The 18,339-nt window shown below is 55.2% G+C and overlaps 2 protein-coding genes across 2 annotated transcripts; one reads left to right on the forward strand and one right to left on the reverse strand.

Annotated features, from left to right (window-relative positions):
* Positions 1-60: 60 nt before the first annotated feature.
* On the forward strand, positions 61-6,645 carry RAB25 (RAB25, member RAS oncogene family). Its single transcript, XM_055403031.2, has 5 exons — positions 61-359; positions 3,575-3,770; positions 5,030-5,223; positions 5,845-5,925; positions 6,306-6,645. Exons 1-5 carry the CDS (start codon positions 317-319, stop codon positions 6,431-6,433), a joined length of 642 nt encoding a protein of 213 aa, XP_055259006.1. The 5' UTR covers positions 61-316; the 3' UTR covers positions 6,434-6,645.
* Positions 6,646-7,428: 783 nt separating this feature from the next.
* MEX3A (mex-3 RNA binding family member A) lies at positions 7,429-17,190 on the reverse strand. The gene is made up of 2 exons (XM_055403030.2): positions 16,546-17,190; positions 7,429-12,996 (listed from the first exon to the last, which is right to left on the reverse strand). Exons 1-2 carry the CDS (start codon positions 16,997-16,999, stop codon positions 11,888-11,890), a joined length of 1,563 nt encoding a protein of 520 aa, XP_055259005.1. The 5' UTR covers positions 17,000-17,190; the 3' UTR covers positions 7,429-11,887.
* Between the last annotated feature and the right edge of the window lie 1,149 nt (positions 17,191-18,339).

Here is an 18,339-nt window from a genome sequence, read left to right on the forward strand (position 1 = left end):
CTGTCTAACCTGTCTGACGTCATCATCTCTCCACCCACCTGGGCTCCAGGTCTCCAGCCGCTCACTCTTCCTGTTCTCAGCTTCCGTCCTCTCAGATTCCTTACAGCTCTGCCACCTGCCAGAACTGAGCCTCCCTAGGCCCTGGCTAGCCTAAAGTCGGCCCTCGATCCCTCTCACTGCAGAAGTCTCTTTACTCTCAATGAGAGGAAAGACGGATCCAGGTGTCTTGAGAGCTGAGGGTTGAGGGCTTTGAGCCAACGCGTAGACCCATCACCTCTGCCCTCGAAGACACTTGTGCCCTCCATGCGGAGCCAAGATGGGGAACAGAGCCGAGGAAGATTATAACTTTGTCTTCAAGGGTGAGTTGGGGGTCCATAAAGAAAGAGGAATACCTGAGAGAGACCCAGGAAGAGGACAACAGAGCCAGAGGGCCCCTTCCTGGTTTTGAATCAGTTATCAGGGCCCCCTCCCAGGGCTCATCATTCCTTCAGATCAGAAAGAAAGCTTAAGGATCGGGGGAGGGTCTGTTTACAGGAGCAAAAGTCCTGGAGCTGCCGGAATGCTCTACAGAAGTCAATAATGATCACTCCTTAATGGTGCAAGTCAGGCTCTTCTGCCTCGTTCCTAATGGAAGCCCCAGTACCTAGGAAGAGTTAGCCACTGCAGCACAGGAGATGGAGGTGAGACTTCAGAGAGGATTCCCTCCTGAGAAGGAGGGACAAGCAAACTTAAAAGGAAGAAAGTCACCTTTCCAGGCAACTGTATAGGAAAGGAGAGATAGGAAGATCTATACCATCACAGGGCTGAAGGAAGACACAGGGAAGATGTTGTGAATCGGGGCCAGGATCTAATAGAATCTGGAGAACTCCGTAGCCTTGTCGGTCTGTCCCTTGGCAGACCCCCTGGGCTCAGATACCAGGAACTAGGTTTAACTAGGCTATCCCTGGAAGTTTGCGTGTATCTTTCCTGCTCCTTTATCTCACCCCTGTGTTTAGCCAGTCTAGTGTTCGCTACCCCCACCTCTGCACCTCCTTCAGGGCAGGGTGGACTGGCAGCGCTATGATTCCCTGTCCAGCCACTCCACCCTCCCAGCCTCAGCCCCACCCTCCCTTGAGCTGGGACTCTCAGGAGACCAGGGCTTGGGAAACCTGTACTCCCTGCATTTTTCCCAGGAAGGGAGACGGGGTAAGGGGTCACAGCAGGCTGGGACAATACTGAGTTCAGATCTCAGCCCCGCCACTTAGGAGTTATTGCAATTTAGGGTCACTAGAAGCAGACCCGGAGAAGTTTGGGGTGTGAGATGTTTACTGTGGCTCAACAGCTGTGAAAGGAAGAGGGAGGACACAGGATCGGGCAGAGGGAGAAGTCACACCGCAAGGCAGGGACACAAAGCCTCAACCCAGGGAGAGCAGCTCTGGGTTTCCCCTCTCCTTGCCTGGGCACTGGGCGCAGCTGCCCAGGGAGAGGCACGAGCCCAGGTGAGGTTGCCTCGACATCAGAAGCAGATGCTGAAGGAACAACAGCTGAAGGCTGGGTGCTGCCTGCACTCCCTGCGGCGGGGGGCAAGTCCTCCCTGGAAGGCTCGTGTGGGCAGCACAGCTCACGTTTACCACCCTGGCTGTGTTATCTTGTGCAAGTCATTGAACGCCCACCCCCTGTAAACATGGGGGGATCCTAATAGTGGTACTTGCCTTGTGGCATTGTTGTGAGGATCAAATGAGTTCAGACGTTCAGGAGGGTACCAAGCATACTGCAGGTGCTCAATAAATGTTAACCATTAGTATCTCCATTTTTCAGAGGAGGATGAGACACAGAACAAATAGTTTTCAAAAGGTCGCACAGTCAGTACTGAAACCCAAGTCTGTTTGACTCCAAAACCCTGGCTCAGAGTACACCTAGTGGGAGGGATGAGATGGGGATGAGGGTCGCAATAGCAGACACACACACACACACACTCATGTCCATAAATCCTCTTACCTACACACATCCATGCAGCTCCCAGCTCCTCCCTACCCTACACAAATGAGGAATTTTTGAAGTTGAAGTGAGCCTTTGTAGATTTTATAAACAGGGAAACTGGGACCCAGAAAAGATGAGCCACGTGTTCAGGGTCACATAGCTAGTCAGAGGCTGAGTGGGGAACAGCGCCCAGATTATGCAGTGCCTAGTCCTGGGGCACCAGCCTGCCTTTCCAGAACCACCCTAGGTAGCTCTGGGCCAGTGGATTATGGGTTATATGTAACATCAACCCCTACACTTTAATGCCAGCCCCTAGCTCACTCACAGTGGGTAAGGCTGGGCCCTGGATCCTGCCCTTCAACCCAAAGGCTCTTCATGGCCCCTCTGGTGTATCCTTGTCCATGAAAACCTAAAGGTAAAAGCACCAGCCTGCCAACAACAATGGGCTTCCCAGGTGGCTCAGTGGGTAAAGACTCCACCTGCCATGTAGGAGACACAGGAGACCCAGGTTCGATCCTTGGGTCAGGAAGACCCCCTGGAGGAGGGCATGGCTACCCACTCGAGTATTCTTGCCTGGAGAATCCCATGGACAGAGGAGCCTGGCAAGGTACAATTCATGGGGTCACAAAGAGTCGAACATGACTGAGTGACCAACACTTTCACTTTTCACCAACAACAGTAATGAGTAACAGTTTTGGACACTCACTACATCCTGGACAATATCTTGTTTACTTCTTGCAACAACTCATAGATAAAACTGCTATTCCCACTTTTTTTCACAAGAAAGAGAATAATCAGTTGCTGAAGGGATGCGTAACTGGTCCCACCTCCAGTTCCACAGTCTTAAGCATACAAGACTGCCCCTTCTTGGGGATAACTGGATCCTAATTTCTTGCACACATACCCCCACACCTTTCCCCCACCCACAGATGTGTCAGCTGCCAAACTTACTCCTCACGCATATTGCTATTCCCACCTCTGCTCCCCTAGCAAACACACACAAACCGCCCACTTCTCCTTCCAGCTTGTATACATGCTCTCATATTCTCTCGCCCAGAAACGTGCACCCTCCCCACAGAACCCCTACCCTCCCTGTTACCTCACAACCCTTGAACACCGCTATCCACAAACAGCCCATAGACATCACCCCCTCACCAAATTCATAGGCTGATTCTGCGCCATGTTGCAACAGGCTAGGCCTGGAAACTGTGAAGCCCCTCAGCCTGTTTCAGACCCTCATCCCTTCTGCCCCAGGGTGGGTGCATCATGTGGAGTTAGAGACCCTTTTTTCTCCCAGGCTTCCTGTGGTGATAGTGGTAAAGAACCTGCTTTCCAATGCAGGAAACTTAAGAGACGCAGGTTAGATCCCTGGATCGGGAAGATTCCCCTGGAGGAGGACACGGCAACCCACTCCAATATTCTTGCCTGGAGAATCCAATGGCCAGAGGAGCCTGGCGGTCTACAGCCCATAGGGTGGCAAAGAGTGGGATGTGACTGAGCATGCATGCGTGGCCCTGCCCAGGAGACCTGGCTCCCTCCTCAATTTTCTGAGCTACTCGGTCTTTTCTGATGGGCAGACCCTCCAAGTTCAGTCCTTATCTCTCCACTCCTTCAGTGGTGCTGATCGGCGAGTCAGGAGTGGGGAAGACCAACCTGCTGTCCCGATTCACTCGCAATGAGTTCAGCCACGACAGCCGCACCACCATCGGGGTTGAGTTCTCCACCCGCACGGTCATGCTGGGCACCGCCGCTATCAAGGCTCAGATCTGGGACACGGCTGGCCTGGAGCGGTACCGAGCCATCACGTCGGCGTGAGCCCCGGGCTGGGGGTGTGCTGGGGTGCTGGGGTGCGGGGGACGTCAGGGTGTGCCATTGGAGGAGGCGTGGAGGAGGAGGCAAGGAAACTCATCAGGGAGTTCCCTGAATGGGACCGTCGGGCCACCATGGCTCGGGTGAGAAGACACGAGTACTCTGAGCTACGAACAGTCTGAGACAGGAAGAAATAATACTGACAGCTGGAGCTAAAAACAAGGGCCATCACCACCACTTCCTTGTTTTTACTGTGTGCCAGGGAAGGCACAGGACACTTTACAGTGGGCATTTTTTGTCATCCTCCAAATACCTCAGGAATAAGGTGCTATCATTAATCCCTCTTTAGATAGAAGAAGTTTGTGTTTCAAGCAGGTGAAATTGGGGTGCAGCTGTGATGGGGACATATTCTAGGATCAAGAGGACCCCCAGTGCTTTGCACTTGGCAACCTTCACTATCTAACTGCAAGGTGAAAGGCTGGACCCCATAACCACATTTTACAAAACTCAGAGGACACAGAGGAACATAAGCCTCTTGATACTGGACATAGAGTGTCTCCCTGTCAGTGTCAGGCCAAAGATGGGGTGTGGGTGTGGGTGGGGGTGGGGGTAGCACCTTCCAGGGGGCAGGAAGCAGGAGTCGGGGGCTCTGTGGCTTTGTTTATACATATTCATCACTCTTGGACTGGTCACTTGACTCTTACAAGCCTCAGTTGACTCATCAATACAATGGGAATAATTATATACCACCAGTCTGAAGAATTGCTATCAAACTTCCAAGAGTGAGACTGGGTGCTTAGTAAGGGTGCCGCAGAGGATCAGGGAGATTCAGCTAGTTCTAGAAAGATGACCATGAGCAAGAAGCACTGGGGGTCAAGGAGCTATGTGAGGGAGACTTTGGGTGTTGGGCATCCAGGAAGCTAGTTTGACCAGAGCCCTGGTGTATATCCGTGGATAGCTGTGGCTAACATCAGAACAAAGACCAGACACGGCAGAGGGGTTAGGAGGGAGGAGGGAGCCAGTGGTTTTGGAGAAGGGAGGTGAGTCTTCAGAGACTCCAAGACCAGTATCCTTGGAGGGTGTTCAGCATCAGACATGGGTGCTCTGGGCCGCCCTGGGTGATTTGGGACTCTGGACTGTAATCTTCATATTTCCCTATCTCTGGTGCTCATCTCTGGCTTTTGGCCTAAGAGCTCTGCTCTGAGGCTGGGCTTGATGGCCCTGACCTTGCCTCTGTCCACCCCACTAACCCCCTACCCAGGTACTACCGTGGTGCTGTGGGGGCCCTCCTGGTGTTTGACCTAACCAAGCACCAGACTTACGCCGTGGTGGAGCGCTGGCTGAAGGAGCTCTACGACCATGCCGAGGCCACAATCGTCGTCATGCTCGTCGGTAACAAAAGTGACCTCAGCCAGTCCCGGGAGGTGCCCACTGAGGAAGCCCGCATGTTTGCTGGTGAGAGCCCGCCACAACCCAGCCCGACCCCTCCGGCTGCTCTGCCAGTGTAATCCCCGCCCCTGCTCCTACTGTAGGGCTCCGGCCTGCACTTCCCGCCCGGGGTCCCCCCACCTCCATTCTGTCTGCCCCAGAATCTCTGAGCCCTTCCCCTCAGTGACCCTGTGTCCCTCGTTACGTCCCACCCCATTTGCCCTGTCTTTATGGGCAGTTATCCATAGTTGGTTCTAAGGCAGCCCACATTGCCATGCTCAGAGATCCGGGGTGCGGCAGATGGGCTTCCCTTGACTGTCTCCTGTCACACTCTCCCCAGGAGCTTTCCGGGGTTGAGAGGCTGCAGGGTACGGTGGTTAAGCGTGTGGGCTGTGGGGTCCCATGGCTTAACCCATGTCGCTAGGTGAGTGACTGCATGTGGGATACAAAGCAAGTTCTTTGTTCGTTCTGAGTTTCCTCTTCTAAAAGAAAGGAGTAGTATTCAAACCTACCTTCCAGTTTGTTTTTAGGTTTAAATGAGCTGCACGTGCCAAGGGTTTAGCGCGTAATGAACGTATATGGTAAAACATGAAGTAAATATTATTGTCTTGACCCTGCACAACTAATAGTGTGCTTCCTTTCTGTCAGAAAACAATGGGCTGCTCTTCTTGGAGACCTCGGCCCTGGATTCCACCAATGTTGAGCTGGCCTTTGAGACTGTCCTCAAAGGTAGAGCCCCTGCCTCCATTCGACAGGCACCACCATCCCCCTCCCCGAGGCTTCCTTGGGCAGTGGGAGGAACGCAGACACCCAGCCCTCACCAGCCGATTCCTCATCCCCTCTGTGGGCTCCCCCAGCCTCCTCAGAGCCTCCCTCATACACCCCCACCCCTGTCAGCTGGAGTTTAGGGAAAGAACCAGAAGGCCACACTCCCAGGGAGCTGAGTCTTAGTCCCGCTCCACCCACCTAAGTAGATGGGACCCAGGTGCCCAAACTCCTTTTCCTTCCAGCAAAACCCCCAGTGTTCAGAAAGGGGCACGCAGAGTGTGTGTGGGCAGCGTGGGCTCCTAATCTTCGTCTGACCTGATCACCGCCCTCTGCCCTCACAGAGATCTTTGCCAAGGTGTCCAAGCAGAGGCAGAACAACACCCGGACCAATGCCGTTACCCTGGGCAGTGGCCCGGCTGGGCAGGAGCTGGGTCCTGGGGAGAAGAGGGCCTGTTGCATCAGTCTCTGACCTGCCCCCACTGTGTTCCGGGGCACCCCCAGCCCTGCCCAGCTCCAGGAGCTTTTTCTGCCCTGTTGGTCCAGATGTCAGAGTGGCCAGTCCCTGTTCGCAGCCCTGCAGAGCTCTGAGGTCTTCATGTGCCCCTCCCCGCCCCCAGATCTCTATTATCGGTCACCTCCTCACAGACTACGACCCTCCAATAAAGCCGTGTTTTATATCAAGCCTGACCGTCCTGCTGCCTCCCCTTCGTCTCTGGGCCCTCCTCTGAGTCCTTGCTCCTCTTCCCCTCCCTCATCCTCCCCACCATATCCACTGCCCCCCAGGGCCAGCTGTCTCTGGAGTCTTGTGGTCTGGGGACAGTGCCAAGGGGGTGGGAGGTGCCCGCCCTTCCCTCTGCCAACCCCCAGGGCAGGTGGAAGAGGGAGCACAGCATGGCAGAGAGTGGGTATCTGGAAGGAGAGACAAAGGAAACCATCCGCGGGTACCATCTGGTGCCCTGGGCCCTGGTGCCAAGAGCTGAGGTCACTCCAATGCCAGGGGTGAGGGGAGGAGGCAGGGGGAGATGTTTAAGAAAAGGGGGAGTCAGGGCCAGCCCAGTCTGTGTGTGCTGGGGAAGGGATTTTAAGCCTGGGAGGTGGAAGGCCTAAGTCTTCACCCAGGTTTCTGCTTGACCCTGAAGAGATGTGGTTTATGGATTGAATCCGGTGCAGATTGATGGGAGGGTCGAGCTCACAGCACTGCCCTTTCTCCATCAAGTCCAGAAGCTGGCTTTCCAGGCAAGGTCTAGTGGCCCTGCCTCGCCTTCCCCTGCTCTGCAAGGCAGGGTCAAATGAGGTCTCCTGGTGCCCCAAGGAATAGAAGGAGGTAAATGGAGAGAAAAGAGGGGTTGAGCACTCGGAGACCCAAGTAGGGAGCTGTGGAGAGCAGACAGATAGGGACCATCCACTGCATGCAGGGTAAGCAAGGTCACCCAGAATGACACTAGAGAAAACCCCACTCACCCTAAGGTGGTTCCGACCAACGTGCCAAGAAAGAAGCCTGAGCCTTAAGTAATAATACTTTTAATAAAATTAAGTTCTTAATAGCACATTTAATACATTAACCCTCCCCCTTCTTGGTTTCTCTGCGTTTTGTGCAACATCACTTTGACTTGATTACTCGTGGGTCCGTTTTGTTTCCCGCCTTTATTTTGCTTTTGAAATGGTTTTCCTGGTGGATTTGCAACGTGTCTTCACTAGATGTCTCAGATCAAGTCTGACCACAATCCTACCCTACTTTCTACAGTGGAGAGACCACCCCTGCCCCAGGGCTGTCTCCCCCCACCCACCCTACCCCACCCGTACCCTCGAGCAGGGAAGACGAAGCCCTCCCCACCCCAGACGCTACCTTCCCAAACTAGCGGGGTTCCTAGGACAAAGAGAGCAGGGGAAAAGTCTGTCCCTGGGTGGGGTGCGAAGAGTAAACTGGGGAGGAGATATGTTTGGGGTCTAGGGCCAGGGAGGGGCATGACAGTCATTAGTGTCATGGAACTTCTTGCCAAGAGTCAAGAGGTCTCTACACCCCCTTGGACAGGAGCGAGGGTGGGGGGACCAATGTGATTACAAGCTGGGGTTGGTAGAAGGCAAGTGCTTAAAACACGCGTTGATTTCTCACAAGCAAAAGCCAAGCTCCCCAACTTTCTGTGGGGAGGGTCAGGGTACAGCAGATGACCTCTACCTGAACTCTTACAGATGGCAGTGAGCTAGAACAGATGGTTAGGGTTGGGGTCACCCAAAGTCTCTGCTGCACCCACTGACTTTGTACCCTTGGGGCCAGTTCTCCCAGGCCTTCAAGGAAAGCGTCTCCATTCCACCCCAATGGGTGTCAAGTCCTTGGTATCTAAGAGATCATAAAGCACTTCTGCAAATTTGTAAAGCACAGTGCAGGTTGAAAGGAGACTGATTATTGAGATCATTCTTCCACCTGCTGCCATGGAGGTCAGAAGCTAAGCAGGAGGAAAAAGAATGGGGGACAGATACCCTCCAGTCCCCTTGAAGCTCTGAGAAAGAAAAAAGTGTGTGCGTGTGTCTGTTGGTGGAATGACCTACCAGGCTCTTGAATTAATCAGAGGTAGAGTGGATTGCAGTTATACTTCAGGAAGGACTTCCTCAGTTAGGCCTGGGAGAAGTTGTCTCTGGAGGGTTGAAGCTGGGCAGTCTTCCTCCTCTCAGAGAGCCCCAAGAGGACACGTTTGGAGAAGGGCTGCCCAAAGACAGGGAGCCAACCCTGCTCTCCCACCTCAGCTGTCCCTAACCCAGCTCTCCTCTGGTTGAAATGATCAGTGTGCATGCTTTCAAAGACCCTGGGAACTGAGCCCTCATCTATTTGTCCTATAATTTAAAAATCCAAGGATTCTTAGAATCAACCCCAGCAGACTGGAAGGAAGCTCCCAACCGAAACTAGCAACCTGCTCCACCCTGGTATCTGAAGATGCGGGGGGGCTCAGGGTGGACTCAGCCACTTCCCTCCTCTATTTCCTTTTCATTATGACTTTTATACATTCTACTGGACCCAGGGGCCCTCGATGCTACTAAACTTTAAGCTATCTGAATATCGTCTACTAAGTAACTAGTAATTCTTTCTCTTTGTCTCTAGGATTATATGAAATAAATTTGAATTATTATTATTATTAATTATTATTATTTTGTAGTATTCTTTTCTTTTAAACCCCTCGGTTTTTCTTCTCTCTCTCATTTTTGGTTAAAAAAAAAAACAAACAAAAAACTATTTCTCTTAAATCTCACACCTCTCTGAGGGTTCCCATAGGCCTGCTAGGCCTCAGTTCTGGACTTCCCCACCTTACTTGCCCCTGGGACCGGACAGGGGGAGGGAGGGGGGGACACCCCAGGATCCTCAGTCCTACTGCTTCTTCCTTTCTCCTTAATCCCTTTCTTTGTTTGGCTCTGCCGGCTCCCCCAAAGGGGAGGGGGAGAGGGAGGGGAGCCTTGGGGGTGAAATCCAATCTACTTGCAGGGCCCCAGAGGGACCAGGTTCCCCTAGCCCCCTGTCTCCACAAGCCATCCCAGGATGCTCCCCCGGAAAAGCAAACGACATTCCTCCCCAAAAAAATGTGGGGGAAAAAAGGAACGTAAACCAGAACATATATTAAAAACACTTTTTTAAGATTTAACTCTGAATACAAATGTATTTTTTTTTCTTCTTCTCTCCCTACATATATTCTAAACCTTCTAAAGTTTTTTTATTTTTTTAAGGATCACTTTATCATAAAATAAAATATCCTTTTCATATAATAAATTACCTAATAAAAAGTCTTTTTTTTTCATATTAGCCCAGGTTCTTTGCTACATTTATACGGTAATAAATGCCTTTATTAAAATAGAATATTAAATTATAAAGAACTGCTTTTTTTTCTATTTTTGTTTTCTCTCCTCTGTGTTGGTTGCCTATCTCGCTCCCTCTCGTGCTCTCTTTCTCTCCTCTATTTTGTCTCTCACTGTGTGTTTTGTGTTGGTTCTAGGTTTGGCTCAATTAGTAAGAGTGGGATTGAATTTTCTGAGCCCCTAGTGTAACAGTCTTCCGCCTTTGTGGGTAGAGTGGAGAGGGGGAGGGGATCGACAGACAGACATCCCATCTTCCCACCCCCCGCCCCACCCCCCCTCGGCGACCGAGGGGTGCCCATTTGGTTTGGTTTCTATTGTACAGACATCTCAGGATGGCTCACATTGGCGGGAAGGAGGGAAGTTGTCACAGGCCAGTCTTCCTGGCTGTGACCTCCTTCCGCTCCCCTCCCTGGCTGGTGGTCTGGAGGGGAAGGCTGAGGAGAGGTGAGTTAATTCACAACAGGAGGAAGGAGAGGAGGAAATCCCCTCTGTGCCCCCATCCCTGCACCCCCTCTCCATCCAGGAAGAATGGGACTCCCGAGCCTCAAGGCTCAGAGATCACTTAGAACAGTCCCACCCTACTATATACAAGAATCTCCTAGGACCCCCAGGGACTCCCATCCCCCATCCCCTCCTGGCCCGACCAGCGGAACCAGGAGGGTGGGAGGCTGGTGATTGCCCCAAGCGAGCAGTAGGGAAGCAGCAAAGGGGGTGCAAGGCCTATAATAATACATGATTCTTGGAACAGGCCGGCTGCACCCCAATCCTGCTTGGCTCTGGAGTGACTCCTCTCTGAAGACAAGGTCTCTCCTCAATGAGTGAGACAGAGACTTCATGATTAATTTGTTAACAAGGGTTCAAGTCAGGTCCAGAGAGGGGCGCAGGGAATGGGGCACTGCCAAGGGAGGAGGAACCCTCCCTCCCTCCAGCAGCCTCTCCTACTGCCTCTTTCCTGCTCCCCAAGAGCAGACACACAACCCTGGCTCTCCCCCTCCCACCACCAGAAAATCCAGCCCCCAAACTGCTCCCTAAATGTAATGCCCAAAGATGATAAAGGTGGAGGTTCGACCCTTTATGTACCCCAGTATCAGTCCCCTCTTCAAATATTCACTGAGAACAGGGATACATTCTATCAAGAATTTGAGGTGTTTCTTTGGAGGAGAAAAGTGGGCCTCCGAATGACAAAGAGGAATTAAGGGGACCATCAAAATGTTTTTTCCCTCTGCCTCTCCCCAGGGGGATAGTGTCCCCAAAGCTGGGCTGGATGGAGCAGGAAGGAGAGGCGAGAAGGAAGAGCAAGACAGGGCTGGTTTTGACAGCCGGCAAGGGGAAGCAGAGAGAACAGCTGGAGGACAGAGCAAAGGAGAGAGGAAAACCCAAAGGGAAGGGTGATGGGGAGCAGAGAGTGGAGGGAAAGCAGAGGAGCAGCCCTCTCCAGATTCCTCTAGCCCAGCTTTGCGGGGAGGGGCGAGCCCTGAGCCCTTTATTGATTGACATACTTCCTCCCCTTCCCCCTCAGAAAATCTATTCAGACTTCTGAAAGGGCCCAACCCCCTCATACTGCTGGAAGCCCAGAACAAATCCCCAAACAGAATACAAGGTGGTGGAGGGTCTAAAGGGTCGTGGTTGGAGGTCAGAGGTCAGGACCAGAGGCTTGGGGATTGTTGGAGCACCTCTAGATACAGATGGTGATTCTCCCTCTCCCGTTCCCCCATTCCCTCCCTAGAGGAAGGGGTGGTGTGAGTTGGGCGGGCAGGGAGTCAGGATGCCTTAGCGGCCACCTCTGGCAAAACAAGTTTCTCTTAGCTGCTTCCGGATTGAAGGGTGTGTTGAGGTATCAGAGTTGTAACTCTAGTAAAATTTCCGGCCTGGCCCCCCCTCCCAAGCTTTCCAGGACAGGGGGACCAGAGGCTCTGAAAGTGGCCCCGCCCTCCAGCCACCATCGCCTCCCCTCCCCCCTCCCCAGCAAGCGAGTATCTAAGCACCTTGCCCCTCGAATCACTGATTTGCAAAAGGCCCCAGTGGAAAACAGCTCCAGGAAGGGCCCCTGGGGAGCGGCCCCAGGAGTCCAGGGGCCAGGGGCTTAGGAAAATATTCGGATGGCTTGCGTGGCTGTGATGTGGCAGACGGGACACTCCGGGTCCGTCCTCTCACAGATGCGTACGGCACACTCCATGCAGAACAGGTTGTGTCCGCAGGGCACCAGTGCGGCAGTCACCTCACTCTCGAAGCACACCATGCAATCCCTCCCGCCGCCGGGGCTCCGCAGGCCGCCGCCCCCAAGTTTAGAGAAGCCCTGCAGCGGCTCTCCCGGCGGGCGTCTCGGGAGTCCCGCCAGCTCGGGGCCCGCGGAGGCGGCAGGAGAGCGATGCGCTCCCGGGGGCCCAGCGCGGGCCTTGGCGGAAGAGGAGGAGGAGGAAGAGGCGGAAGAGAAGAGCACCGAGGTGGGCGTGGCGTTCTCCTGGCCCGCCCAGAGCGGGGGGCTCGTCTCAGCCACTCCGTAGTACACGTCCTGCTTGCCCACGCCATAGCCAGGAAACAGGTACCCGCCATAGCCAAAGTCCCCTCCCTGCTCGCCGAGGCGCGGGGCCTCAAAGCCAGAGTCCACTCCGCACTCGCCGATGCAGCCCAGGCTGTTCTGCCGGAAGGTGGACAGGGACTTGCAGCCGGAAGGGTGCACCCGCCAGGCCTCAGAGTAGCGGCTATCCAGCGCGGCGTCGGGGCTCCCCGCCAGGAAGTCGTTTTCATTGTTGTACTCGAGGATCTTGCCTGTGCGGACCGCGATGTGCGTTTCGATCTCCTCGCGCGCACGCTCCACGTTCCCCGGGGCACCGGTGATCTCGAACACCGGGTCGCGGTCCCGGCTTGGCGTGATAATGTACGTGTTGGTCTGCTGCTGGATGCGTTTGATGGTTGCCCCCTTGGGGCCCACCACTAGGCCCACCACGCGATAGGGCACCCGCACACGAATGGTCACTTGGCCGGGCAGAGCAGGCGCCACTCCAAAGGCGGCGCCCGACTTGTTGCGCGAGGCACGGATCATGGAGAAGTGCTCAGCCGCTGAGATGATTTCCCGGCGGGCTGTGGCCACGTCCTCCCGCCGCCCAGTCACCATGAACACTGGCTCCTCGCCTCGCACGGGCGTCTTGATGTAGGTGTTGGTCTTGGCCCTCAGAGCCTTAATCTTGCAGCCTGGGATAGGAAAGGGAAGAGAGAAATAAACTCACAAGGCAAAAAGGTCTGTGCTGGAGCCAATAAGCTCCTGCTCCTACTCTGATACCCAGCCCACCAGGAACCTCTATCTACCCTTAGGAAACCCTCCCCCAACTCTAACCAGAACAATTCACTTACTGTATCTTAAATCTATCCAATGTATCTATCAACCATAGATTGCAAAATGTCACAACTTTCCCTTGAATTCCATGTAGGACCTCCAAATTCATGCACTCTTTGAAATCCTGAAATAATCACTGACCTTCCCAGACAAGCTGCTAACCTACTCACTAACTCTTCGACAACCGTTAACTGTTTTCCCCAATTTCTCTATTGATTTCTGGCTACTCACAAACTTCCAAATCGCTCAGTCACCGGCCCTGCCCTGCAACTGGGATCTCCAGTCTGCCACTGACCCTGATCTTGCCTCAGAAGCCTACAGTCTACTCCTCACTTGATCTCCATGCCTTAAAAGTGTCTTCCAGTCTACAATGGGATGACTGATCCGCATCTGCTCCCATGCCATCCACCCACTAGTGTCTCTCAGTGGGTCCCAAATTCACAGCAAGTTTTCAGCAACTCATAGAGTGTGGGAGGTCGGGAAGGGTCTGAGAATCAGTTTTAGGAAGGAAAGGATAATGATGTGTGAGTGCCTGACCTCATGGACACTCCTGCCACCCTGTCTCCTGGGGCAGGAGAGCCAAGATGGGCTGTGGGCTGAGTAGGGTGGGGGAGAAGGTGTTCTGGACCCATAATCCTGCTTTGAAGAAGGAGTGGGTAAAAGCTGAGGCAGGAAGAGAAAGGAGAATGGCCCAGACAAAGAGAGACAAAGAGGGAGAAGGGGAAAGAGAAAAGTGAGGGAGGCTGGGATGGCCAGACTGCAGTCTAAAGGTGGCAGACCTTGACGGCTAACTGGACAAACCTCTCTCCTTTTCCAATTCCCTATCCCTATCTTCACACAGAACCTCAGAGACTCACATGTTTCCTCAAAGCACACACACTGCATGTGTGTGTTTGTACATGCACACACAGACATGGACCTAGGAGCCGCTCTGCAGCTTGCCTTTATCTAAACGTTATTTGTGAAGCAAGTCTAATGTACACTTTCACATACCCCTCTCCCCCATACACGTGGATTCCCTGTGTTTCATCCTTTCATCCAGCCCACTCTTCCATCCCCATCATTCCCAGGACACATGCAGCACATCCTATACACCCCTGCCCACAACTTTTGCCCCCATTCACATTTAGACATTCATAACAGTCTCCACATACACATTCACAGTTCCCTTTCTCACTCCCAACCAATGCCAGTGGTCCTAGTTTTCTGACTCTGCCTAACCCTCCAACCAGAGGCCTGAGGTGAGCTCATCTTTTTTTCCCTCTCCTTTCTCCACTCCAGATGGCTTCGTCTCCAAACCTACCAGATTGGCATGTGGGAGGAGAGAGTGGGTTGGGGGCAGCTCTCCTCACCTTCAAGAGACCTTAGGAAGGAGAATTTGCTCCTCCCTTTTTGTCTTCAGACCTCTTGGCAGTTGAGAAGTCCTACCTGTTGTCAAGCCCACATCCTTGCTGCTTTAATGTCAGTAAATGATTGTTGTGTTTGGGAGGCACGGGGCGTGGGGGAAGGAACAGTGAAGACCCTTCTCCTACAACTTCTGATTGCATGGCGTCTGATAGGCATCTGGGTTCTGGCTCTAAGTTTTGGGCCCCTAAACTTACATGAGAGCTGTTAGAGGTGTCTTTGGGGACTGGAATTGGGGTGAGGAGAACAGGCCAGGTATAAAAGTAAGGAGAAAAGCTAGAGGCCTAGAGATGCAGAACTGGTAGCGGATCTCGTCTTGGGTTTCCCAACCCTGAAGAAGCATCTCTTGAAGGGAAGACCCACTTGGCTTCACCTTCCTAGAGGTCAAATAGAGCAGGACTGACACCACAGCAGGAGAAGGGAGGCTAGACAAGAGAAAGGACTTCCATTTCCTTAAGGAGTGAGGGAGAGGCTTGTCTTCTCCGAATAGGAGAAATCCCCCTACTTTATGAGAGACAGGCCCATCTGATGCGGAGGCAGAAGAGGAAAGAATGACTCCATGAAATTCCGGGGCCTCCCAAGACCACCCCCGCACCCAAGAAAAGATAACAGTGTACCCACCCGATTCCAGGGCTCTGGGTCCCTAGTTTCTGACAACAAGAGGAAATCCAACTTTTAAAACCAGAAATCTCAAGAGATGGGGTGCCCCAGAGGGATGAGGGCTATGCCGGGGAGTGGCATCTTCCCCTCCTCCATTCTGGATCTCCCAGCAAAATCCCCCTAACCCCCCACACTTCGGGTAGACGAGGTGTGATGTGGAGTAGGGGCCCCCCTGACTTGCCTCCCCTCTTCCCCAGCCAGCAGCCGGCCTCCTCCTTGACTCCCAGCCGGAATGCAGCTCCTCTATTGTTCCCCACTGTGGGACAGCTCCTCCCCTGCTCCTCCCCCACCCTACACCTCCCCAGTCCAGCCCCCTAGCAATTTCCAAATCCCGCCCCCCCACTCCCCTTTGGGAAACTGGGAGAGGGAAGGGTCCCCAGGATCCCGTCTGCTCAGTCTGGACCCTTACCAACACTCCCACCCCCACCCGCCCAGGGATGCTGGAGCAGAGGAGGGTGTGGTATCAGACACTACATTGCATTAATTCTGTACCCACCCCCCTCCCCAGCAACACACCCAACCTGTGCCCTCCACCAAATCTCCAGGTGACGGTTCCTCAGCCCTCAGCATGCCCCTTTCCACCCTGTCCTACTCTCTCACTACCAGAGACCCTCTCCAGGCCTCTGGCCCCTTGCCGTGGCCAGCCCAGAACAAAAGCCTGAGAGGGAGGAGAAGAGAGGTCCACACCGGGACGTGGCACTTCGTTGGCGGCACCCCTTCCAAAATCCCATAGACCATCCAACTTTAGTGTGAGGGTGACCACAGGACTCCCTCCTCCCAGCAGCCCCCCTTCCCCACCTCACCCCCAGGCTGGGACCCTCCCATGAGCCACACCCCCTTCCATTCCTACACTCAGCCCAACAAAGAGACAGATACTCAGTCTGCCTTCCCGGGTCAGGTCTCCCTCAAAGTCTGTAACTCCAGGTGGCTGAGGGTCCCAGGGGTGCCCCCTCCCCAAGCCACTAGCAGATGCCGTAGTTGGGGCTCCTGAGTAACTCTTTTGCACATTCGGCCAGTTTTTCTGGCTACGAGTGGACACCCCCTCCGGACAGCCTCCCCGGATTGGAAAACCGATCCCCCCTCCCTTTTCCCTCTCTCCGAGAGAGGATATTTCTTTGTCTAAGGGCAGAGCCCTAGGGAAGGAAGGATCGGGAGGACAGTTCCAACTAGGGGGGTAGCAGGGAACTTTGAGGCACTTCGAAATCAGGGTAGGGGGCGGGTCCCCCTTTGTGGGTAAGGGACTGAGCCAGAGGCGGGCAAGGAGGGAGGAAGTGAACTTTCCGTGCTAGGGATGGGGTGCCCCCCAACGCCAGTCCCTCTCCGCGGCCCCGGCGCCCGCTTACCTTGCCTGCCCACGATCTCTGCCACGTGCTCGGAGGTGGGCACTGGTACACACTCGGTGGTGTTGCTGCTGCCCTTCAGGCGCAGCTCGGCCTCTTTGTAGAGAGCGCAGAGCTTGGCGTCGCTGGCCCCTTTGGGGGCGGTGGGGGGCTGGGGCGTCTGCGCCGCGGGGGCCGCCGTCGGGGCGGCCGGGGGCGCCGCGGGCGGCGGCGGCGGGGCCGGCTGCGGGGGGGCGGCCGGCTGCGCGGGGGCGCCGCCCCCCCCACCTCCCCCGTCCTCGCCCGCCGTGGGGGCGGGGGGCTCCCCCAAACCCAGGAGGCAGAGTTGATCGAGAGCCAGCTGAAGGGCGCGCTCGTCTTCCAGCAGCCCTCGGTCCTTAGCGCTTCCCCCGAAACATCCTAGTTCTCCAAAGCCCCCATTTCTTTCCATTATTCCAGATACCACTAGACTAGGCATGGCGAAACAAAAGCTGGGGGAGAGAGAGAGAGGGAGAGAGAGAGGTGGTGGAAGGGAAAAGGGGAGAGAGCAGGGGAGGGGAGGGGAGAGGAGGGGGGTGTGTGGGGAGGGGGGAACAAAGAACTGGGGAGGGGGGAAGAGAGCGAGATAGAAAGATAGACCCTCCCTCCAAGCCCCCCTCCCCAAACACCCTGTAACCCGACTCCCCTCGCCCCAGCCCCCGGGGTGGGGGTGGGGGGATAGAGAAGCAAAACCGGGAAAGCAGATCTCCGCTCCTCTCCGGGGGTGACGGGGGGGCGGGGGGCTGCGGGATCTCTGCCCCCACCCCTCCCGCCTCGGTCCCGGGAGTCTCTAGACCCCACCGTCCAGACGCCCCCCTTAGGCTCCCGCACCGAGCCCCAGTCCAGGAGCGGCGCTCAGTGGCCCCCAGTAGAGCCCAGCCCCTTCCAGCGCTCAAACTCTTTTGTTTTAAATGAACTGGATGGAGCAGCATGGAACTGACGGGAGGGGGGCGCGCCGGGGGCGCCCGGGGCATGCCGGGAGTTGTAGTTTCCCGCCCTCGGGGGCGCGGGGACGAATTCCTTGACCCGAGGAAGATAGGGCTGTGCCTTCGGTCTTTATCCGCTGCTGGGAGGCGAAGCTGGGGGTGGGAAGGCGGTCGAGGTCCCTCATTTTTAAAGAGGAAAGGAGTCGGTGTACAGAAACGGAACGGGTTGAAAACAGGCTAATGGAGCGTGCCCCCCTCCCCAAACGGGCGCCTCCGCGATCCCGGCCAGTCCCGGGTCCCTCTTTCTTATGGTAATGAGGCGGGGGAGAGGGCGGGAGCCGTCCCGGCTGGGTCACTGCGGCTTTCTCTCGCTTTCTCTCCCCGCTTCCCCCGCCCTGCCGCGCTCCCGCTCCGCTCCCCGCTCCCCCCTCCCGTCCTCCCAGAGTCGATCCCGGCTCCGGGCCGCGGGCAGAGGTTCTCCGCAGAGCAGACAAAGCCCGCAGCGGCGATGCGTGCGGAGCGCGGCTCTGCGCGCTGGGGGGTGGGGGTGGGGGCCGGGATGGGGTGCCGGGTCGGAGGGTGGGACCCCCTGGCAAAGGACGGGGTCCCCGCTTCCCCGAGCGGCCAGCCATCCCCCTTCCTCCCTTCCCTCCCCCCAGTCTCGGAGATCAGAGAAGCACCGACTGGGAGGTGAGTTAGTTAACATCCTTCTGATCAGTGGAGGGGAGCTGGGAGGGCTGTGGAGAAACGAGGTGTGGAGGATGAAGGGGTGGAGAGAAGTAGGGGACCGAGAGCGGGGAGGCAAGGGAAGTCTTAAAGGCATGATAGGAGTTAACAGTTTCGGGTGAGAGCC

The sequence above is a fragment of the Moschus berezovskii genome, chromosome 4 (assembly GCF_049115385.1).
Source record: "Moschus berezovskii isolate FMDL1 chromosome 4, NW_MosBer_1.0, whole genome shotgun sequence".
NCBI classification, from domain to species: Eukaryota; Metazoa; Chordata; class Mammalia; order Artiodactyla; family Moschidae; genus Moschus; species Moschus berezovskii.

Excerpts from the sequence above, each read along its gene's own strand:
- RAB25 (XM_055403031.2), top strand. The coding sequence starts at position 317 with ATGGGGAACAGAGCCGAGGAAGATTATAACTTTGTCTTCAAGG. Across the intron at positions 360-3,574 it reads TTATAACTTTGTCTTCAAGG|TGGTGCTGATCGGCGAGTCA; the intron begins GTGAGTTGGGGG and ends CCACTCCTTCAG. Across the intron at positions 5,926-6,305 it reads CTTTGAGACTGTCCTCAAAG|AGATCTTTGCCAAGGTGTCC; the intron begins GTAGAGCCCCTG and ends CTGCCCTCACAG.
- MEX3A (XM_055403030.2), bottom strand. The coding sequence starts at position 16,999 with ATGCCTAGTCTAGTGGTATCTGGAATAATGGAAAGAAATGGGGGCTTT. Across the intron at positions 12,997-16,545 it reads AGAGATCGTGGGCAGGCAAG|GCTGCAAGATTAAGGCTCTG; the intron begins GTAAGCGGGCGC and ends TTCCTATCCCAG.